Genomic DNA, 22,512 nt, shown 5'->3' on the forward strand with positions numbered 1-22,512 from the left:
CCACCAGCCTCCCCGTGGTCCGGATGCTGGAGGCCACGCACGCAGGTGGACAGTGACTCACGGCCTGCGGACAGGGGCGCTGCTGCGTCTGCGGCACACAGGGAGGACATGGGCCCGGACTCGTCCCGAGGGCTGCAGAGCCGTCCGGGGGCCTGGCCTCCCCGAGCGCGCAGCTCCCAGCCGCTTCCTTCCAGCCCGTGTCCAGAAAACAGAGGGCAGGGGCGTCCACCCACACCTGGACCCAGCAGGTGGCAGCGACTTCTGAGCTCCCGGGGGACCAAGGAGGGGCCCCCAGGTCGGCTGGCCTTTGGCACCCCCTCCCAAACAGGGTTCTGCAGGGCCCCGTAAGAAAGACACGCCCCGGTCTGCAGTGAAAACATTTATTTTACAACCGTTACATCTTCACTTCGGGCGGACACCCAGACACACAGGGCGGGGCTCACCGTGGGCAGCCCTGGCCCCTGGGCCAGCCCTCGGTGCGCAGGCCCCAGGACAGAACTGGCCCGGGCAGCGCCGCCCACGCACTCGGGGTCGAACACAGCGCAGCCTGCTCCAGTGCATGCTGCCCGCACGCGGCGAGCAGCACGAGTCCCTCCTCCGGGGACGGCCGGGCCCCGCGCTGCCCGCCGCCCCGTGGTCCCGACACCGACGGCTCAGAACGCTTGGTCACTGGTTCCCTCAAGTGCTCCGAGAGCTGGCCTCCGAGTCTCCACGAGGAGAGGGCTCCCACCACCTCCCAGACGTCTCACGGGGACACACGCACCTGTGGGCCGCACGAGCACCACGGGGGCCCTGGGGTGGGCGCCCTGCCCCGCGGAGGCTGACGGTGGTGGTGGCCGCCCGGGCAGTCCCGGTGCCCCGCTGGCCACCCACAAACCCTGGGTACAGGGCTATGTCAGTGGTCTCTTCCGGGCCCCCCGCAGAGGAGCTGGGGGGACCCTCCGCCCGCCCCGACACGCCAAGAAACAGAGGCCGTTTGGGAGCCGCCTTTTATTGTACCGGCCACTTTGCCACTCAACAGCAGCCGTCAGGAGGGCTGCATGACACATACATGTACACACGTGCACACGGACACACCCCCACGGCCCACGCCTGCAGCACAGGTGGCGCCCACCGCGCGGGTGAGGGCTATAAAAAGGGGGCTCTCGCCGACTCCACAGGAGGGGTCACATCCAGGACAACAGGACACATGGGCCAGCCTATGCCACGCGCTCGCTCACGGCTCAGAAGCGACAGCGGAGTGAGACCAGTCACTTGCTTCACCCCTGCTGCCAACGGGCCCTGGGGGGACACGCTGGAGCCAGGGAGGCGGAGGGTCTCCCCAGACTGCCGGTGGGCCCCCCCAAGGGCCGGGGCACGCCCCGCTGCCAGCCCAGGGCCCACGGGGCGGGCTGTGTGGACCCATTGGCCGGGAAGGCCCCGGCTCCGAGCAGCAACATCTAAAGCAGTTTGAAACGAGGACACAGACGCCTCCCGGGCACGGGCCACACGGCCGGACCCCTCAGGCGCCCACCACGCTGGTGATCTGTCCGGCCAGCCCCGCCTTTGGCAAAACAGACCCCGCCACGCCCGGGCCACACACACTGGCTGCCCGGCAGACACCGGCCCCGGCCCCAGGTGGCCGCCGCTCTGGGCGGCGCTGGGGTGAGACGCAGGGTCGCCCCCACTCAGTGCACGAACACGGGCCTCTCCAGCCTCAGCCGCTCCGCTCCCCCCAGGAGACAGACAGACCACGAGACACAGGAAAACACACGGGGGCCCGGCCACAGCGCCGCCCCAGGCGGCCTGCCCCCCACTCCTGCCGGGCGGGCCGGCCATTTCCAAGCCCACAGAGACCCGCCCGCCGCCGCGCCCCGGCCCCAGGGGAAGGTGAGCGCCGGGCGGGCCCCGGGCAGGGCCTCGCTGGGACACGTGGGCAGCCCGCCTGGGCGCAGCCTCCGCACAGGCAGCTCTCTGCCTGACCCGCAAGGTCGTGACGAGGTGCCTGGTCCCTCTGGGGAGGACAGCTCACTTCCTGAGGGACTTCCAGAGGCGTCCGCAGGGCGGACGCAGCCTGTCCTTGCCTCCTCCCTGGCTGGGTTGAAGGGGGTGAGGGGGGGGGTCCCACAATGGGTCTCTCCCTTGCAGGGAGACCTGGTGTCAGCACCAGCCCTGAGCTGAGGCCACAGAGCAGGGCTGCCCTCTCGCTGGGTCTTCGTGACCACCCGACAAGCAAGACCCCCTGAGCGGGCCGGGGCGGCCAGGCCCCCGCACGTGAGCTCCAGCCTCACGCGGCCGTGCCTCCCAACCGCGCCCCAGCCCGCCCAGCCTGCTGTCTGCGCGGCTGCGGGCGAGAACGGCGGCTGCAGGAGCCCGCTCTGGCCTGTCCAACCCAGGGAACCACCCCCGGCCTCCCGAGCCCACCTTCCACTCTCTTGGCAGTTCATGGCGCACAGCGGCAGCCGCTGGGTCCGCTCTGCAGGAACCAGGCCCACACGGGCCACGCTCCCGCCCCACGGCACGGGCACCACCCACACGGGCTGGGACACACATGAGGACCCACCTCCCAAGACAGGGGTGAGGGGCTGACGGACGGGGGCCTCGGGGCTCCCGGGCCAGAGCGGGCCTTTGGTCCAGCGGGCCCCTCCCCAGGACCCGGGCACCTCTGGCTCTGGCCGGGGAGCAGCGGGGGAAGGGCTGAGCAAGGCTCTGGGAGCAGAGAGCAGGCTGGGCAGCCAGGCGCCGCCAGAGCCTGGACTCTCGACCCGACTAGGACCAGCGGGGCCGCGGTGGGGCGCAGGGCCCGGGGGAGCGTGGACGGCAACGCAGAGAAGGGAGAGGGAAGGCCGCCCGGATGTGGCCGCCGACCCAGCTCCTGGGCTGAGGGGCGCACTGGTGGGGCGGGGGGCTTGGACCAGACACAGGCAGGGAAGGTGGTCTCAGGGCCGGGGGCCCCTGCAGTCCGCACGGCACACACGCACTCGGGAGAAGCCCCACCGCAAGGCCAAGCCCACAAGGTGGAGGGGACCTGCACACACTGTCCTGGCCCCCAGCACCACGGGGCGCGGCAGTGCACGGAGGACCCGTTCAGCCCCTCGCCGGCGGGCCGGCCCGGAGGCCCCGCCTGTGGCTGCCCCGCCGGACCAGACGCCACAGCCCCGCAGCAGCACCCGCCCCGGCCGTGCCCGGAGCACCGGGGACGCCGCGCGGCCACAACACAGACAGACACGGAGCAGAAGCCCACACATGCGACTGGAGGAGGGGGGACGGGGGACGGCGACCGTAGCTACACTGCTTTAAATACCGCATGCTACGAACTTCCCGGGGCGGGGGGTGGCGGGCGGGCGGGCACGGGGGCGGGAGGGGCCCCTTCCCTGCGGCCAGAGCGGCCCCCGCCCCACCTCCCTGACTACAGTTCATGATTCTGGGGTCGAAGGGGCCGGTGCTGATTGATCCGCCAGTCCCAGCTGCTCCGCCCTTAGTTGAACCCGTCAGTGTGGTAGCTGGGGTGGGAGTCGGCCGTGAGCTGGGTGGTCTCCGTGGCGGACGCTGGCTGTATGACAATCGGCGTGTCTGTGGCCTCTGAAAAGCAACCACACACACGCCCATCGCATGAGGACCGCGGCCGCGGGCGGGCGGGCGGCCTGCACACACACGCCCTGCGGCGGTGCCGCTCCTTCGCCGGACGCCCCGCCGGGGCCAGAGCGCAGGACCAGTGCTGTCGGGGGGGAGGCTGTCTGCCGACCTCTGACCCCCACGGCCTTCCTCGTCTGCCCGAGGCCCGCCCCCCGCCTGGCCCCCGGTGCTACGGCTACCGCTCGGGCGGGCGGGGACAGCCCTGCCTCTGCTTTTACCTCCGAGTCCACGTCCCCAACGGGCCCGGCCGCCACACACACATCCCGGCACCGTGTCAGTGCCCGCCTGTTTGACAAGACAGGTTGGCGCGGTTGAGGGCCCACTCCGGCGCCGCCCCCCGCTCGCGGGCCGGGCCCTGGGCACACTCACCCCGCTCGTCCGACTGCAGCTGCGCCTCCAGGTCCTCGGGGGACACGTAGAACTCGGTCTCCTCGCCCTCGGGCGCCTTGGGCTTGCACTTCCCGCAGCAGCAGTTGAAGCAGCAGCACAGGCAGCAGCAGCAGTAGCAGCAGGTGAGGATCCCGCAGACGGCAAACAGGGCCTGGGGGCGGGGGCGGCTGCCTGGGTGCTCCGGCCGGGGACCCCCCGCGGGACACCCCCGCCGCACGTCCCGTGTCCTGTCACCCGCCCCCGTCCCCCTGCGGCCCCCTTCCCTGCGATGGGGGCCCCGAGCCAATGGGGGTGGGCGTTAAGAATGCAGCAAGCGAGATCCCCCTCGAGTCTTCCCAGAGGCCACAGTGCGCACGGCCCGGGACCGGGATGGTGGTGCCCTCGCCCGAGAGCGCAGGGTGCCTCGGGGCGGGCGCCACGGCGCTGGGCAGGGACTCTGCTCGTGAGAGGGGGGGAGTGGAGGCGCCCGCCGCCCACCCGGCAGCCCCCGGCCCTCACCTTGGCCCACCAGCTGGACAGCACGAAGTAGGTGTTCACGTTCTCCTCCCCGAACTGCTCGGCCACGTAGAGCCCCAGCGAGCCGTACTTGTCGTAGATGCTGCGCTTGGTGGCGTCGGCCAGGATGGCGTGCGCGTTGTTGATCTCCTTGAACTTGTCCGCGGCCTCGGGGTTGTCGGGGTTCTTGTCGGGGTGGTACTTCAAGGCCAGCTTCCTGCGGACGGAGCCCACGTGCTGTCTCGTGTGTCATGCAGACCCCCAGTGCGGAGGCGCCAGGGGCAGGGCCGCCGCCCGCTCTGCGCTCTTCCCTCCCCGCCCCCCAGAAGCCGCAGGTCGGGGCGGGGAAGCCTCTGCCAGCGGAGCGAAGGCCCTGCCCTGCCGCGCCCTCTGGTGGCCGAGCGGCAGACTGCACGCGGGAGGCGCCCCAGCGCGAGGGGCGGGGCCTCGGCGCGGACTCCCGCTGCCGCTGCCCCGCGGGTCAGACCCGCACACACCGGGGCGAGGACTCCAAGCTCCGAGGGGACGCACCGCACACAGCCACGCCCACCCAGGCGGCCCGGCCTCCTACCGGTAGGACTTCTTGATGTCGTCCGAGGTGGCGTTCTTGTCCAGCCCGAGCACATGGTACAGCGACTCCCCAGAGGTCGAGAGCGAGCGCTGGCGCTGGTCGGCCATGGTCGGCGAGTCTGCGGGGAGAGGGCAGAGGGGGCTCAGCACGGACGGACGGACGGACGGGGGGCGGGCTGCGGGACGCCAGCGACTGCCTGCGACCCCGAGCAGCGGCTCGGGGCGAGAGGGGCAGCCGGGGAGGGCACGCGTGAGGACAGAGGTGCAGGGACAGAGAGACAGACAGCCCCACAGCCGCCCAGTCCGAGCACTGCACCCCTTCCTCGGAAACCGACAGAGCGACGGAAGAGGTGAGCACAGAAACGCCCGGGCGCCGACGGCCTGAGGACCACCACCGCCACGCACCGCGGCCTGACACCTCACGCACAGAAAGCGCACACCTGAAAACCCCCGAGACACACCGCCAGCGGAGCCCGGAGCAAGCTGCAACAAATCCAAGAGGCTTGAACTCACACACGGGAGGCAACACAGGCCGTCGGCGTCCTGGCGACCAGGTCAACTGTCAGGTGTCACTGAGCTCACGCTCACGTCGCCCCTATCCTACTGGACAGCGACCCCGAAGCCACTCCCACCACCTTCGCCGCCGGGGCGGCCACAGCGCGCTGCTCCCCCCAGGCTCCGCGGTCAGTCCCGGCCGGGCCTGCTGGCAGCGGGGACTCTGCCGCTGACGCAGCCGGTGGAAGACACAGCACCCCTCGGGGCAGGTGCAGCGCCCGCTGGGGGTCTGGGACCGTGCCCCCGGCCAGTACGGGGGACAGCTGCATACACGAATGTCTGAATTTCATCCGCAGCGGATTCACATAACAAAAGACACCCAAGACTTCTACACTGAAAACCACACAGTCAAGAGAAACGAAGGATCTAAAAGGGTAAGAGCCCTGGCTGGTGTGGCTCAGTGGACTGAGCGCCAGCCTGCGAACCACAGGGTCACCAGTTCGATTCCCTGTCAGGGCACACGCCTGGGTTGCAGGCCAGGTTCCAGTAGGGACTCTCGAGAGGCAACCACACATCGATGTTTCTGAAGGGAGGGAGGGAGAGAGAGAGAGAAACACGAATGTGTGGTTGCCTCTCACACGCCCCACATCAGGGACCTGGCCCGCAACCCAGGCACGTGCCCTGACTGGGAATCGAACCGGCGACCCTTTGGTTCACAGGCCTGCGCTCAACCCACTGAGCTACACCAGCCAGAGCACAAAACCTTTTTTAAAAAAGAATGAGAGATTTACCAGATTCGTGGATTTGAGGGCTCATACTGTCCAGACATCACTTCTCTCCAAGTGAACCCACAGACTCAATGTAATCTTAACTCTCTTTGCCGTAGGAATCCACAAACCGATGTGTGCGGGACGGCAGCGGCCGAGACCAGACGCAGCCACGCCAACGGGGGGACCGCGCGGGAGGGCTCTGGGCGCCCAGTGCAGGACGCACCCACACCAGTGTCCGGGACGCCCTGGGATGCCACACGCAAGGGCAGCCGCGGAGAGCGGGGAGTGCTCACGTCCCGTCGACCTGGGAGGTAACTCGCATCCGCAGTGCACGGGACACCTCACACGGCTCAGCTGTGCGATACGACAAAACCTCAACTCACAAGAGCACGCAGAGGGTCTCGGAACACGTGGGAGCACAGGCCGACGGCCATGGTGCTCGGAGAGAGGCTGGCTCCCCTGGTCGTCAGGGGCCAGTCCTGCGACACGTCCGCCGGGCGGCTCCCGTCCGGGAGCCGGGCGCTGGCGAGGGCGTGACGCCCATGAGCTCTCCCCGCTGCCGCCGGGGGAGGCGCTGCCCCCCTCGAAGCGGCCTGGAGGTGCCGGGGTGCAGCCTGCCTGCGTCACAGGGCCCCGCACTCCCACTGAGAGGCACGGCACTCACCGACAGGCGTGCACGCCCACGCTGGCAGACCTGCGCACCGAGGCCCACGACGGCCAGCCTCTGGGCACAGCACGACGCCCGTCACCGAGCGAGTGGATGGACTCGAGAGCTCTGTCCCCGCACTGGGGCTTGCTCAGCGGGGGGCTTGCTCAGCGGGGGGGCTCGAGCTACTGGCACCCACAAGCCCACGGCCGACTCGAGGGGCGCACAGGGAGCGCCGGCCTGGCCTGGGCGGAGGGAGGGAGGACGGGGCCCACCCACCCATGACCCTGCCCCAGGGGAGGGTCGAGGAGGAGACGGAACGCGTTCGCACCGAATCCCTGCGGGACTCTCACGGCAGCTCGGCCCCTGGGGCCCGCCCACCTGCGGCGCCCGGAGGGGCTGCTGACGGCCACAGGGCGGGGCCTCCCGGGAGCCGCGCCGAGCGACGGGACGGGCCCCCGTGGTCCCTGCGGTGCTGCATGCACTCAGGATCTGGACCCTGGAGGTTCCGCCGCAAACCCCACAGGTGAGAACCCAGAGCAGCAACACACAGGCGCACACAGGTCCACGAAGGACCGGGAGGCCGGAGGCAGCTGGCGGGCAGCGGCAACCGCAGCATCCCAACTGCAGTACGTCCAGTGTCGCTAGATGTCACCGCCGGCAGAAGCCAGGCACAGTGCCTGTGTTACTTCCCACGACGACACGAGTCGATAATTATCTCAAATAAAGTTACAATCGACAGCCCTGGCTGGTGCGTCTCCGTGGACTGAGCACCGGCCTGTGAACCAAGGGCGGCCAGTTGGATTCCCAGTCGGGGCACAGGCCCGGGCCGAGGGCCAGCTCCCCAGTACGGGGCGCGAGAGAGGCAACCACACATCCATGTTTCTCTCCCACTCTGTCCCCGACTTCCACTCTCTCTAAAAATAAATGAATGAAATCTTTACAGAAACAAAATTTATTACTACTAACAGCAAGTCTCTGGGCCACTTCAAGGCTGCTGGGCCGCCCGGCCACTGCGGCCCGTCGAAGCACGGATGATACAGTGCGTGGCTGTCCGACCTGGGAGGAGCCACGCTGCCCCCCGCCCCCGGGGACGCAGCAAAGAGCCCCCCTGGTTTGGCCTCTGCAGGAGCAGCTTTCTGGGCGAAGCCTCAGGGGCGCCCGAGAGAAGCACAAGAAAGCGCACGCACGGGCTCCCGTGCGGACGCGGCGGCCCCAGGGTGACAGGCCCCGTGTGCGACCGGGTGTCACACGCGCGCACAGACACGCACCGCCGGGGGGCTGGCAGCCAGGGGCGGGGCCTCGAGCTGGGCCTGGTCGCCGAGGGAGGGAGGGCAGAGGGCAGACCTGAGCCGCTCAGACAGCAGGAACCCGCGGGAGGCGCGGGGCGGGCGACCGGCCAGAGAGCAGCCGCTGCCGGGCCAACGCACCTCCCGTCTCCTGCTCAGCTGAGCGGCCGGCCCTGCAGCCAGACTTCGGCCCACAGGTGCGAGGGCCCTTCCTCCCTCCCCGCACAGGGGACACCGGCAAAGGGGAGGCCACAGAGGAGGGGAGGAAGTTTCGGGAGGTTTTTTAGCCTTTAAAATCGACCCTTGAAAACTTAATACTTTATTTTCCCAATGGTCTATAGTGAACAGATATGCCTTTGTGATTAGAAGAAATAAACACTTTTCCAACCCAAGAGAAAAAGGTCATCTTAAAACATTACCCTGCAGTCCCGGCTGGTGTCGCTCAGCGGACTGAGTGCCGGCCTGTGAACCAAAGGGCCGTCGGTTCAATTCCCAGTCAGGGCGCATGCCCGGGTTGCGGGCCAGGCCCCCAGGAGGGGGCGCAGGAGAGGCAACCACACACTGATGTTTCTCTCCCTCTCTCTCTCCCTCCCTTCCCCTCTCTCTCCAGAAATAAATAAAGTCTTAAAAAGAGCAGCACCATCCGTGTCGAACCTGTCGACCGCCCTCCTGCTCCCCAGCACCCGGCTCCACAGGCACAGGCCGAGCTGAGGGCCACGCCAGTCCCTGGGGGAAACAGTCCTCTGCCTGCAGCCCCGGGGTCCGGTGACACCCCCACTTTGCCGAGCTGGTGACTGGCCCCAGCTGCACCTGCCCTGCCCAGCGTCCCTGTGCTCCATCTCCCGGGGCTGTCTGCAGAGGCGCCCCGCCCCCCCCCCCCCCGTCCTCTCTGACCTCACCCGGCCAGCCCTCAGGCCAGCTCCGCTTCAGGGGCGTTGCGTCTGTGTCCCGGGGTGGCTGCTGCCAGCCGGACCCACGCAGACATCCGGGGAGCAGCAGGCTCTCTGGAACACACCCCGGCCCTCCGTGGGCCCTCCCGCATGGCTGCCAGGGGCCCTGGGGCTTGGCCCTGCCCCCGGCAGCCCCCACGCAGGTGCCGCCCAGGCAGCAGCAGGCTGCCCGCCAGACCAGACCCTGCCACATGGAGGCCCCCTGACCTCCCCGCCCCCCACCCAGACCCCTGGGCAGCCCCCCACCGCCACCCCCAACCCCCGCAGAGCCTGCCGCCTGCCGCGGCGCACCCTCGAGCGTCTGCCTGGGCCACCTGATTGTTCGACAAGCTCCCGTGCAGCAGCAGCGTCTGCCGCGCTGTCCTCACGGCAGGGACCTCACAGCGGGGACGAGGCGGCGCACGGAGCGAGCAGACCACCTCCCTGTCCCGCAGGCCACGCCTGTGCCCCCCGGGACGGGGGGGGGGAGTGGGGGGGCGCCCCCGGCTCCTGTGTCCGCAGCGAAGGCACGACGGGGGGGGGCTGCGCGAACCCGGCCTGCCGCCGGGAGACCGCCGCGCGCCGCCCCGGGAAGCGCAGGGTTGCGGGCTCCTCAGCAGGAGGCCCACTCCTGTCCTCAGGGTCTGCCACGCGGACCTCCCACCCGGGAAGGAGCACCCACAGCGTCTCGGTCGTGATGCCCAGCGGCAACGTAAACCCCGGACCCCACCCTCCGAGTGACAGCCAGGAACGACCCCTGACCCCTCACGTCCTCTGCGTCCGGATCGCCGACGAGCGCCCCTGCCGCACGCGACGGCCGCTGCGCTTCCCGCCGGACGCGGCTCGGCGTTGCTCTCCGAGGTCGAGAAGACAGCCGTACACCACGCAGCTCAGCTGCTGCCGGCGCCTGGGCCCCCCCGCCCCCCCGAGCTGCCAGAGACCACCAGCCACGCTTCCCTCTCCGGCTGAAGGGGGCTCGGCCGCCTGCTCTGACCGCCCAGGGCCGCTGCCCAGGAGCAAGTCTCCGGAGGGCAGGGCCAGGCCCCACAGCCCGCGGCGCGGCTGGCCCTGGTGGCCGTGCCGAAACAGAGGCAGGAGGAGGCCTCTCCTCCCTCGGGAAGTCCACGTCCACACTGCCACGAGACCCCAGCCCGCGCCTGCGAGAACAGCTCTGAGAAGCGGCAACACCACGAGCTGGGGAGGGGGCTGCGTCTAGAGCCTCACACCACCGGGGGACACAGTGCAGGGCGCTCTGTCGGGGAGTTCCTCAGAGACCCCACGGCCCCAGCGCTCGTCCAGGAGAGGGGACACGCCGCCCGCACGGAGGCCTGCTGGGGATCGCCGTGGGTCACCACTCCTCCGAGAAGCACGGGGCGCACCCTCGTCAGAAGTCACAAACTGGAGCGGCCGCAGCGGGAGGTGCCGCAGGGCGTGAGCCCCGGCCGTCCCTGCGCAGCCCAAGGCCCCGGGACGCCGCGGAGGGGAGGCCGGCCCCGAAGAGACCGGGCGCCGACAGGGAGGCCCGGAGCCCGTCCCGAGCGCGCACTGGACCGGGCAGAACACGGAGATGCCCGGGGGGCCGGCCCCGGTGGTCTCCCGACGACCCACCGCCCCCATGTCCGTTGTGCCCGCTGCTGCCCACCGGCGGTGCCAGCCCGAGGCCCCGGACACGGGGGACCGGGTCCCAGCCCCTCACCTCGGGCAGCTCGGCGGGAGCAGGCGTGGGGCGCAGAGCCGCAGGGAACCCCAGGGTCCCCGCAGCTGCCCACCCCAGCCCGGCGCCTCAGCCACGCCCGTGCCGGCCTCCTGGGGCCCCCTCGCCGGGGCAGAATGGCGCCGGGCCACCGAGGACGGGCGCACGGGGCACCCTGTCGGTGGCACTAGCCGGCCACTGGGAGGCTGTCCGTCTGTCTGGGACACCGATCCGTCACTGGCTTCAAAAGCCACAGAGACCCTAGTCCACAGCTCTCCCCACTCACGACGGCGTCGCCCGGTGCGTGTGGGCTCTTGCACTTCTGCTGCAGGAGGAGCGACACCGGCCACGCGGCCGTTCTGGGGGTGCGCTCTGGTGGCACCCCTCACCGCGCCGCGTCCTCGTGACCTCGTCCACTTTCTGCTTCATCTTTGTCCGTTGTAAGTTCTCCGTCTCAGGGCCGAAAGCAGACTGCCCCCCACTCTCCTCGAGTCTCTGAGCCCAGGCAGACCGCTCCGTCCGGAGTGAGGTGGACGTGAGACAGCCCAGCGCCCTGGTCCCAGGCCCCACCCCCCCGCGCCCCCCGCCCCGCCTGCTGCGGCCGACCGCTGACCGTGAGCCGCTCGCTCAGTCCGCGCTGCGTGGGGCCCACGCGCACGCGGGGCTGCGGCAGAGGCGCGAGGTTTGAGCCCACACCGCCCCGGCTGACCCCGCGGCGGGGGCCCTCGTCCTCCGGTGGCCGACCGTGGTATGCGCGAGGGCTTCTCGGCGTGGGGCCGGCGCCCCCGCCCCCCGCACTGCTCCGGGGTCAGAGGGACTGCGCCCCACCCTCAGCACCTCCGCTCGGAGCCTCTGACACCACCCGAGGTGGTCTCAAACGTCCACAAAGCCCGCCAGCCCGCCGGCACTCCCGTGCACGCCATCGGCACTGCTCGACACGCCTGCCAACACGGGCGTCTGCCGTGCGGACAGGGGCTCCCGGAGCCCCCGCCCCTCTGCACAGGGACGCGGCCCCGCGGCCCCGCGGCCAGGCTTTACAGCCCGCGGTCTGGGCGGAGCCGGTCAGCAGCTCGAGGGCCACACGGCGGGTCTGCAGTCTCCAGGGACACCGCTGGCGACGGCCTCCAGGCTGCCGTACCCACCCTCGGCCTCCCGGCCACCAGGGGTCACCAGGAATGTGGCCGGACCGGCCCCTGGGGCTACAATAAACAGTTTCCACAAGTGAAAGTAGGGTTCAGCAATAAACTCACAGATAAACAAGTTCAAGGTTATGACCACAGAACAGGATCTCAAAATCCCTGCCTCAAGGGTGTGAAGGGAAAGGCCGAGGGAGACTCAGAGGAGGAGGTGAGGGGGGAGGGGGAGGGGAGGGGAGGGGGAGGGCAGGGAGGGCTGAGTCACGTCCCACAGAGGCCAGGGCGAGCACCCGAGGACCGCCGAGGGCGGCAGTCACGCTGGGCCGGGACCGGGGTGACTCACCAGGTGACGACGAGTCAGGGAACAGCCGCACGTGCCCTGCGGCGGCCACCAGCACAGCCTTCTGGGGAGGCAGCTGCCGCGGGCCTCGTGCAGCCTGGGCCCGGCCGGGGCCTGAGACAGCAGCGTCCAACGAACAGCCGGCCGGAGGGCCCGGCAGCAGCAGAGGGCCCGGAGCAGGCCCTGCGTCAGGGAGGGCGGCCGCGGCCCGTGCCGGGACGCTCCCGGCACCGCGAAGAGGCGCAGAGAAACCAGCAGTGTGAGCGCCCCAGCCGGAACCCGCCGCCTGCTCCAAACCCAGAACCACACCCCATCACACCCTGCGGGTCCAAGGGAACGGGCCCCACGACCTGCACAGGCGCACCCCGCCGACAGGGCTGAGCTCTGGCGAGCTCCAACGCGGGCGGCCTGAGGGGCCGGGGCTGCCTGACCGCGCCGCCCGCACTCCCGACTGCGGGGAGCGTCCTGCGCCAGCGGCCCCCCGCAGTCCTGGGGGCGGGAGAGCCGGTCCCCCACGTGCCCTCCTCGCCGCACAGAACACGCTCAGATCATATGCAGAACACGCTCAGACCACGTGCAGAACACGCTCAGACCACGCTAAGAACATGCAGCGACGGGGAGCTCGTCCTGAGGGCAGACGGGCGTACTCGCAGGGCCGGCCGCCCCGCCGGCCCCCGAGGCACGGAAGAGCCAGGGTCCCCGCGCCCGAGGCCGGGGGCGCCCCCAAAGCGCAGCACGCCACCAGCCTCCCCACCCCTCGCCCTGGGCCTGGCCACAGAGGAGGGCGTCCTGCCGTCCTGGGTCCTGGACTGGAAGGACCCGGACGCCCTGCCCTCGCGGCTCCTGGGGGGGACGCCCCGGCCCAGGGCGCGCCCTGCCCGGCCCGGCTCCCGCACTGTGACCTCACGCCGACAGAGCCGCCGCCCCGCGCCTGGCAGAGCAGCGGGGAGTGCCCGCTGGGCTTCTGCCCAGACCCCAGACCGGGCCCTTCCTCAGCGACCTGCTGCTGAGGGCGCCGCGCGCCCCAGGGAGAGGGTGGGGCGCGTCCCGTCTGGGAGCGGAGGTGGCCGCGGACCACCGTGGTGCCCGCCACTCCGGCCGCGCCCGCAGCCCTGCCTGTCATCGGAGGTGCCGCCGGACTCCCAGAGAACCCTAGCGTGCAGGCGGCACACCCGCGGCCCGGGGGCCGAACCCGGGCCTGCCCCTTGTCCCCACCCGGCGGCGGCGAGCTCCTCGCCCCTGGTGAAGGGGCGGTCACATGTGTCCAGTCCTGAGGTCACGCTGGGCCCTGTGAAGGCCACCGCGAGGCTGATGCGGCCCCCATGAGAATGAGTGGACACACCTGTGGCAGCTTACCTCCAGACCTAAACGTGGGACCAGATGGGGGAGGGCCGAGCGTCCCCCTGCAGGGGAGGCGCCCCCAGGCCTCCACCGCCGAGACCCCCGACACACAGGTTCCAGGCGCTCTCCGGCGCCCCCGCCGCCCCAGGGGGATGTGCTGGTGGCCTGGGAACCTCCCGCCTTCCCGAGACACAGGGGAGCGCTGGCGGCCGCGCCCACGCTGCCCACCCTGCGGACAGCGAGGGCCAGGACACCGGCTCAGGCGCTGTGGCAGAGCTGCCGGGCCCGCGGCAGCTCAGTGCGATGCTGACTGCTGATGGCCGGTGGCCCCTCCCCTCCCCGGGGTGGCGCCGGGAGGGCCGGCTGATGCGGGAGCTGGTGACACGCCACAGGTGAGGCCACAGTGTCTCCTGCACCTGCAGCAGGCGCACAGCCTGCAATGCACCTGCCGGGGACAGCAGGCGTCCCCTGGCCAGCCCGCCCCTGCACAAGGTGCTGGCCACCCCGCCGTGCCCACGCCTGCACAAAGGACGGGCCGAGGGTGGGGGTGGGGGGTGCCGGGGCACCAGTCAGGTGGGGCTGCCCGACCAGGCAGACGAGGCCGGAGGAGACCGCTCCACACTGCAAGGGGTGCGAATCCTGTGTGGTCACGTCACTGTGTGTGACGTGCTGTCCCGTGTCCCCTTCAACGCCCCACACCTGCACGGGGAGACAGGCGCCCTCCGTCCCCTCATCGGTGGGCCTGGGCAACAGCTGCTGCGCGAGGCTGCCCTGGGGCCCGGGGGGCCTCTTCCCCAGCCACAGCAGGGCCCTGTGACGCCTACTGGGGGCGGAGGGCACCCTCTAGGGAACTTCATGAGAAGCAGTTTCACACAGGGAGCACTTGCTCTTGGACGAGTTAAGAAATGCCTCCTAGCCCAGGCTGGTGTGGCTCAGTGGACTGAGCACTGGCCTGGGAACCACAGGGTCGCTGGTTCGATTCCCAGTCAGGGCACAGGCCTGGGGTGCTGCTCCAGTCCAGCCCAGGGCACGTGGGAGGCCACGGGTCAACGCTTCTCGCCCGCACATGCTCACCTCTCCCCACTCCGCTCTCTAGACGTAAGGAGAACCGTCCTCGGGTGAGGATCAAAGACAAGACAGATGCTGGCGGATTTCTAGAACTTAAGCAAGTCCATCCAAACTAAACGGTTCAGTTTCATTTATAACTAAATTGTTACTTCAGTTCAGGTTTCGTCACCCTTTCTTTTAGCAACACGTAACTGAATTCCCACTTGAAAAAATAACATTCACCACATTTACAGCTCTCAGCACCAGGCCCTGCAGTGGTAGCTGGACCGGCACCAAAGTGCCAGGGGGGGGGGGTGGCCCAGCCCCATGCGGGCGGGGGAGGGGCGGGCTGGCAGCACGGAACTGCCTGTCGCCAGTCACCTCAGACGCTCCAGTCCAACTCGGGAGCCTGGACCGGGCCGCCCACCTGAAGGCCAGCACCTGCAGTGCCACTAACCCTTCCCCAGCGAAGGGGGTGCAAGCCGGGCGGTGGCCCTCCGCACCCCTGCACGGGTGTCTGCGGAGCCCCGGCACTCGGCTCCCGGCCCTGTGCAGGGTCGGCGTAGGACAGGAGTTTGGGTTCCGCCGGGGTCACCACGCCACCTTTCCCCTCCACGGGCCAGGAGGCTCTAAGAAAGAGGCCCGCCCTCTGGAGATAGCCAGGGCGGGGCACAGCTGATCGGTGGCATTCCGATCCTCTGACTCCCAGGCTGCGACTTTGTAACCCTCTGGCACGGGAGGTCTGGGACACAGCAGGGGAGACGCCGACCACCGCCGCACATTTTCTCCCGGAAACCCCCGCGGGCGGCTGCTGGCGGCACACGGGCTGAGCAGGACAGTCGGAAGGACAATGAAATTACCAATAGCCCCCGATGACCGGCGACCCTCATCCACACACATCCACGGAACCACCCCCACCACTGGCCAGGGGTCACGCAGTTTAAAAACACCACCGGGGTCAGCAGACAGAACCGGTTTTAGGAGCCGTGTCTGCGGACACGTGCACGGCGGCTTTGGGAGCAGGTGGGCTGTTCCTGCCCACGGGCCGGCCCGCCCAGGGAAGCCGGGTGTGGTGCCGCTTCCAGGGCCGCCGCCCAGCACTTCCCTCTTCAGAGCAGGGTGCAAGCTCCGAAGTTCCAGTGCTGACTCCCAGCAGGTCTGCAAAACTCCCGGGGTCCGGAACAACTCTGTCTGCCGAAGACCCGAGTCTATTCCTGGGCAGTGCCAGGAGCTGAGGCAGAACTCAAGCAGACCAAGAGTGAGTGGGGAGAGCAAGGACAGACGAAACCTCGGCGGAGGGCGGTCTGGCAACTAATCCTGAAATCCTCGGGGTGGCCGCTCAGCGAGGCGGCGCTAATCCCCTTCGGGGAGGTCACTGCCCGAGGGCCGCCCGGGGCGGGGGTGGGGGGCCAGGGCAGCCCCCTCCCGGCAGACTCGGCGCCCTCGCTCTTCAGCGTCCGCCCGCCCGCCTGCCCACCCACCGCTCCCCACATGCCCCCACCCCGACTGCAGGCGGGCACGCGCCCCAGCCTCATCTGGGGGCGGGCGTCGGGAGCTGAGAGTCTCCCCCTGGAAACCTGCTGCCGTCTGCAGCCCAGAGGAGGTCTGCCCACCGCAGGGCACACGTCGTGCCCTGCTGTGACGCCGGGGCTCCGAGCCAGGGATCGGCGGTGCACTGTCTGTGCCCCCGATATTCCGAAAAAGCCACCCGGGAGACCAGCAGACGCGTGCCTGCCGGTTCTGCCCACTCTGGGGAAGTGCACTGCGCAGGAGGGCGCCGACCCACGCAGAGGCCACTTGAGGGAGAGTCCAGGAAGTTCCCACGGGCCACTGTACCTGCGTGCGTCTTGCTCATCCTACCCCCCGACTTTAGAAGCAAACTCCCACTTCAGGTAAAATTCTGCTGCATCTTGACCCCCAGCCTCACTGCACTGTAGCCGTCCACTCAGCAAACTCCTGCACCTGGGGCAGCGTGAGCCCTCCACGCCGGGGCTCCACAGGCGTGCCCTGAGCGGCGGCCGTGGGACTCTGAGGGGGCAGGACAGGACGGGGCCCGGTCGGGGGGTGGGCGAGCGCCGGCGTACAGGGCACACGCGCCTGAGCACGCAACCCCCACTCTCTGCACTCAGGGGACTCGGGGCGGCACCGGCTGAGAAACGCTCAGCCCCCGCAGACCCACAGAGTCGCCTCAGAGACACCACCAAGCCCCCCGAGAGCCAGCATGGGCGCCGGGTGCCCGTGTGGCCACGCCTCCAGGGCCCCCCCCCCGGCCCCGAAGCCGTCCTAGCGCCCATCTCGGCAGCACCTCAGGACCAGCTCGCTCCACGAGGCTCCTCCACCTGCCACCCCGCTCACCCCGCTCCACCCACGGGCGTCACAGAGTACGTGGAGACGAGCATGTGGGCTTGGGGTGTTTTTCGGGGGGAGGGCTGGTAACCAAAGACAACATTTCTAAACGCATTACCAACGGCACATCTGATTTTGAAACCTTTTCATTTTGAAAGAATTACAGAAGTTGCAACGAGGTGCATGGAGCAGTCCCCAGCACCTCCCTGACCTGCCTCACCGCAGGCCCAAAGGGCAGGCATCTGCCACGGACCTCCCCCGTAGCCCAGGACCCCCGGCTCCGCCCACACCCACCGTCACGGCCCAGCAACAAGGTCATCGTGCCCATCACACAGCTGTCGGTCACCAGGCTACACGTTCATTCACTCGACGAGCATGTCCTGGGTGTGCACCAGCAATCAGTGTCCGCCCCACGCGGTCTCCCCGGGGACCCACCGCCCAGGGGGACGCTGAGTGTGACAGACCCGGCCTAGTTGCCGGGAGAACGGCAGCCTGGCGGGGGGTCCAGGCGGCCCTGGCCCCAGGGAGCATGAGTGGGAGGAAGCTGAGTGGGCCGGGCAGACCTGCGCCCAGAGCACGGGGACCAGCACGGAGGCCCACGGGGCTGCCGGGGACTGACAGGTCCCGGAGTGAGGGGCAGGGGGCCTGGCAGGCACCCTCTCCAAGGGTCCCCACCCAGAGGCCACAGGGGCGCCCCCACAGGGCCCCTCAGCAGGGCTCAGCCTCCTCCACACAGCCCCATGCTCGGGCCGCGGGGACCTGTAACACGCCTCTCCCTCCGAGTCCTGCACCGGTCACCACGCCATCTACAGTGACGGGGGTGGGGTGGGGGGGTGGGGTGGGGGGGTGGGCGCCAGAGCCATCTGCATCGCCCAAGCAGCAGGCCGGCCCGCAGGCCAGGGCCGCCCTACAGACCTTGGCATGGCCCCCAGCGCCCGGACCCCAGGACCACGCGCTGGGGCCCCGAAGCTCCCGGAAGCCCAGGCGGGGACACATCACTCGGCCCCAAAACTCACCGAAACCTGTACCGAGGGAGAAGCCAGTGAACGAACTTAAAACCTTAACGCGGCCACGGCAACAGATGGGGCGATTTTTACTTGAGGTTCTCGCCTTCCGGATAGTTTTTAAGCACGCAACTAAGCGGGGACGGCGGTGCCTGCCAATTCAGACAGGGCACCGCCGAGGCGACGAGCCGCTGGTCAGAAAGTCCCCGGTCAGGCCTAACCCCGAAAGAAGAAATAAAACCAGGACTTTTGCTTCCTTTCTCTATATGACACGACCGGGCGAATTTCGAGAAATCCTCTTAGGCAACGAAACCGGGAGTCCTTAATCCAGACCTAACACACAAGTTAGAAGCGAAACAGGCACCGCCGCGCAGGAAGGCAGACCCTCCCGTCGGTCACGGGGACGGTGGGGGTGGGGAGCCCGCGCGCGCGCGCCCGACCCGGCGGCACCGGGACGGACCAGGAAGCCCGAGACCCCCGGGCGCGGCCCCACCCGCGTGCGGGGGCCCGCCCGCCGCGCCCTGCAGGGCCAACCCGACAGACGCACGCGTGGGGCCGGGGCCGTGCGGAAGGCGCACCTACCAGCCCGCCAGGGGGTTGCTCCGCCGCAGGGGCCTCTCCCGGCAGCAGCGTCCGCCGGTCCGGCGGCCAACGCCGCCGCCGCCGCGGCCGCGGGCCTCCACGGAGCCCCGCCCCCGCCCACCCCGCGTCCCGGCCCCGAGGGAGGGTCGCCGCCATTTCCGGCTGCGGCGCACCGCCCCCTGTCTCGAGGCCCCGCGCACCCTGAGGACCCCTGGCCCCGAGGCGTCCAGCACATACCGCCGCCCCCTCGCCCCGCCGCCCGCCCCGGCCTGACGGGAGGCCCACTGGGCCCGCCGCGAGCTCACCTGTCCGCGCGCCTGCCCGCCCGCCCGCCCGCCGGCTCCGCGGCTCCGCTGCGCGATGCTCGTGGGCAGCCGGCCGACGCTCCTCAGCCAGGCAGCGCCTCGGAGACCCCGGGCAGAAGTGGTGGCGGCGGCGGTAGCGGGGGCAGCGGCAGAGGGCGCGGGAGCAGAACCGGCAGAAGCGGCGGGGGCACGCACGCTCGTGCACGCTCACGCACCCGCACCGGCGCGCGCGCCCCCGGAAGGACGTGGGCCCTGCCGGTTCCTAGCCGTGGGCGGGGCCAACTGCGCGTGCGCCCAGAGCACCGGGCAGAGGCCCCGCCCCCCAGGGCGGGGTCCCAAGTGACAGCCGGTGGGCGGGTCTCCGGAGCTGTGGGCGGAGCTGGCCCCGCGGAGCCGGAAGCGCGGGCCGCCAGGCCTTACCTTGGGTGTTCTCGGGTGGGCCGGCCGGCGCTGCGGCGAGCCGCCCGGAGAGGTGCGGGGACTTGTCCTGACCTGAGCTTGCTCGGCGCTTTACGTAAGATGGAGGAAACGTAACTGTTCTCGTCAAAGGACGGGAGACGAACCGGGTCGGCGATGAGCCGGAGGCCGACTGCGCTCCCCAGCTGCGGTGGCGCTGACGCTTGCTCACCTCCGGAACTTCCTTTCTGCCTGATGAGCCACCCCAGTGCCCCTGCCGGCGTCCAGCCGACCTCCCCGGCCCTCCCACACACGGTGGCGCGGGAGGGCGGAGCAGCTTCCACTCACGTCCCTCTCTGCCCGGGCGGGGCCCACCCCCCCCACCTTAGGGACCCGAGGGAGGGAAGCCCTCGCCGCCCTTCCCCTATCTAGACTCCCTGTGAGTGTAGCAGCCCCACGGTTTATTGCCTGCCAGCAATTGCGCTCTGCCCCGTCTACCTCCGCCGGCTTCTTCCTTCCACCTTTTGCCACCGCGCTGTTCCCTTAAACCGTCTGGTCGGTCCCAGGCTCAGGGCCTGTAAGGGGCAGAGAGCTCGGGAAGTCTCCTGGCAGTTGTCACCTCGTGCAACGTCAAGCCGGCAGCAAGAAAAGGCAGGCTGATAGCTATGTCTCCTGACCCAAGAGGACGAGAGGTTTGGGGCCAGAATCATAGAACGGAGAAGACGAAACGGACCTGGCACCCGTTTCAGATTGCACTGGGCTGGGAGCAGCAAGAACGGATGCACCGGGCCTTACTGAGCCCCTCCCTGACCCAGCAGTTCCATGCAGTCACATTCTTCCTAGAAACCCATTCCCTGGAAACAGAAAAAGGCATGTGCACTGGGCTGCTCTTGAGGGTTTATTGGAACAGTGAGAAGGGACACAGGCCTGCTGCACACGGACACCCACGGACAGAAAGGCTACGTGGTAACAAATGCTTGTGATGCCTCTGGAAGATGAGCAGCGCAAGATGCATGCCCCGTGAAAAGTGCATCACCACAAGTGTTCATAAACACACAAGCCAACCTGTTCAGAGGAAGTCTCAGGAAGGACGTCGGTGAGATGTGGACAGCAGCAGGTGCAGCCAGGTCCTGGACCTCACATGCCCTATCGGGTGAGGCGGGCCGCCCTCCAAAGCCGGCCCAGCAGTGCCGTCCCCACCACTCTCGCCAGCTCCTCCCACACACGCGTCATCTGGGGAAACACCGAGTCCCACCCAAAACGCTGCAGGGCAAGGCCCTTGAGGGTCGGGCTCCACCCTCGGAGCCAGCTCACTCTGGCACTGTCCCACGCGGGCTCTTTGCGGCCATGGGAGGTCGCCACCCTTCCTTGCTGGGACGTCTGGGCCGAGCCTGGCTCTCTGGCCCAGGAGGAGGAGCGAGGCTCCCAGCGAGGGGGTTTCCTGCCGTAAACCCAGGATGCTGGGAACGGGCAGGTGCGCCACGCAGGCAGCAAGAGGAGGCTCCTGGACACGGGCCCAAGGGGTGGGTGCAGGTAGCACCTCTGGGCGTGGCGGTGACACTGCGGCATCTTTGGCGCAGAGAAGGAAATGCGAATCCACATTCCTGTGTGCTTCTGCACGAAGACACACTGTAGTAAAGACACCCTGGCTGCCGTGGACTGAGTGCCGGCCTGCAAGCCAGAGGGTCTGCGGTGCAACTCCCAGTCAGGGCACATGCCTGGGTCCCCAGTCGGGGCTGCAGAAGAGGCAACCACACATTGATGTTTCTCTCACTTTTTTCCCCTCCTCTCCACTCTCTAAAAATAAATAAAATCTTCAAAAAATACTGCACCCAAATATTTGATTAACGAGTAGCAGCCACAGCAGCTGGGTGGGAGCAGTCAGGAGATCACACAGGTTTCTGAGAATGCCCTGTTGTAACTGAGTCCTGTAGACAGAGGACCTTGGAAACTGAACAGAAGGGGACTAAAAGTAATGTAAAAAAAAAACCACAAAGATTAGAAAGAAAACCTAACTGAGCCCCTGCTGGAGGAAGGCCCGCCATGGGGCTGCTCCCCTGCCGGACGCTGCCCCTGGAGCCTGCCCTCCCTCCCCTCGGCAGCGTCTGCTCCTGGAGGCCACCTCTGCGCCGCCCACCACCCTCTTCCCGGACGGAGCCACAGGTTCCACGTGGCCCCAGCACTCTGCAGGGTCCTGAGAATAGGTGCACGGTGCACGGCCCCCAGGGTGAGCTCCCCGCCCTGCCACAAGGGACGTGAGGCTGCCTCGCTCCGCACCAGCTGTGCAAGGACAACCTGACGCTCCCCGGGCAGCTTGCGTGGGGCAAGTCCCGGCTGCTTGCTCGACGCCTGCAGGGCGGCCCAGCCCCAGCCTGCAGCCTGGCTCCTTCCCCGGAGAGCACACAGGTCCCTCACCTTTCTAATCTCTCAAGTGCTGTTTCCTTCGCATCGGAGACTTGCAATCCATGTTTGAGACCTGCCTCTCCCTAGGGTGGGGGCCCGTGACCAACGGAATCTTGTCCTCCGTGTGCACCGCTCTGGTCCCCCTTCCTGAACGAAGGACAAGCCACACGAGAGGAAGTGCATGTTCCCCAACGGAACGCTTTATTGACAGACTGCCCATTAGATACCTTATGGAGAAGACCAGCCAACTAGGGGTCCTGCACCCTGCCGCACCCCGCTGGAGAGTCTAACTCTGGGGGAGGAGTGTGCGCGTGGACAGCAGTCCCCCGGGGTGCACAGGGCACACGCAGGTGAGGTCTGGGCCCGCGGAGAGGCGGTAAGGCACAAGCTGCCCCTCCACACACACCTGGCACCTGGGACACGGGGAGAGGCTGCTGGGGTGTGGCAGCTTCAAAGCAGGGGGAGATCTTCGGAGCTCCTGAGAGAAGGCAGCAGCGGAGGTCCAGCGGACCCCACGCCCAGCCCTGCCCGGCCCCTGCACCTCCCGGGGAGGGCAGTGTGGCGGCACTGGGGTGAGACCCCTCCCCCCACCCCCCAGCCCCAGGAGCCTGCGCCAGCGGGAGCTGCCGGGGCCTGGAGAGCGTGGAGCGGGCGAGCCCCGCGTGCTGGGGTGCAGCGTGCTGGCAGGGGGCCGCTGGCAGAGGCAGGCGACGCGGAGCT

General features: G+C 69.0%; 1 protein-coding gene across 3 annotated transcripts; it reads right to left on the reverse strand.

Moving 5' to 3' along the window:
- Window positions 1-366: 366 nt before the first annotated feature.
- Window positions 367-21,175, reverse strand: DNAJC5 (DnaJ heat shock protein family (Hsp40) member C5). Of its 3 annotated transcripts, XR_006784993.1 has the most exons (6): window positions 18,994-19,205; window positions 5,072-5,189; window positions 4,504-4,717; window positions 3,985-4,156; window positions 3,834-3,900; window positions 3,420-3,561 (listed from the first exon to the last, which is right to left on the reverse strand). XR_006784993.1 is itself a non-coding variant. In XM_045832855.1 (5 exons), exons 2-5 carry the CDS (start codon window positions 5,176-5,178, stop codon window positions 3,458-3,460), a joined length of 597 nt encoding a protein of 198 aa, XP_045688811.1. In that variant the 5' UTR covers window positions 5,179-5,189; window positions 19,414-21,175; the 3' UTR covers window positions 367-3,457. The 3 variants fall into 3 exon arrangements, 2 of the variants coding, with proteins under 2 accessions (XP_045688811.1, XP_045688810.1); XM_045832855.1 differs by lacking the exons at window positions 3,834-3,900; window positions 18,994-19,205 and adding an exon at window positions 19,414-21,175 and having other exon boundaries at window positions 367-3,561; XM_045832854.1 differs by lacking the exon at window positions 3,834-3,900 and having other exon boundaries at window positions 367-3,561; window positions 18,994-19,201.
- Window positions 21,176-22,512: the final 1,337 nt, after the last annotated feature.

Source organism: Phyllostomus hastatus, unplaced genomic scaffold (genome assembly GCF_019186645.2).
Source record: "Phyllostomus hastatus isolate PE091 unplaced genomic scaffold, TTU_PhHast_1.1 phas_contig_17, whole genome shotgun sequence".
NCBI lineage: Eukaryota > Metazoa > Chordata > Mammalia > Chiroptera > Phyllostomidae > Phyllostomus > Phyllostomus hastatus.

Bases quoted from the DNA above. Each gene is read 5' to 3' on its own strand.
- DNAJC5 (XM_045832855.1), bottom strand. From the start codon at position 5,178: ATGGCCGACCAGCGCCAGCGCTCGCTCTCGACCTCTGGGGAGTCGCTG. The intron at 4,718-5,071 runs GTAGGAGGCCGG...CTCCGTCCGCAG, and splicing joins GACATCAAGAAGTCCTACCG to GAAGCTGGCCTTGAAGTACC. The intron at 4,157-4,503 runs GTGAGGGCCGGG...CCCCGCCCCCAG, and splicing joins TGTCCAGCTGGTGGGCCAAG to GCCCTGTTTGCCGTCTGCGG.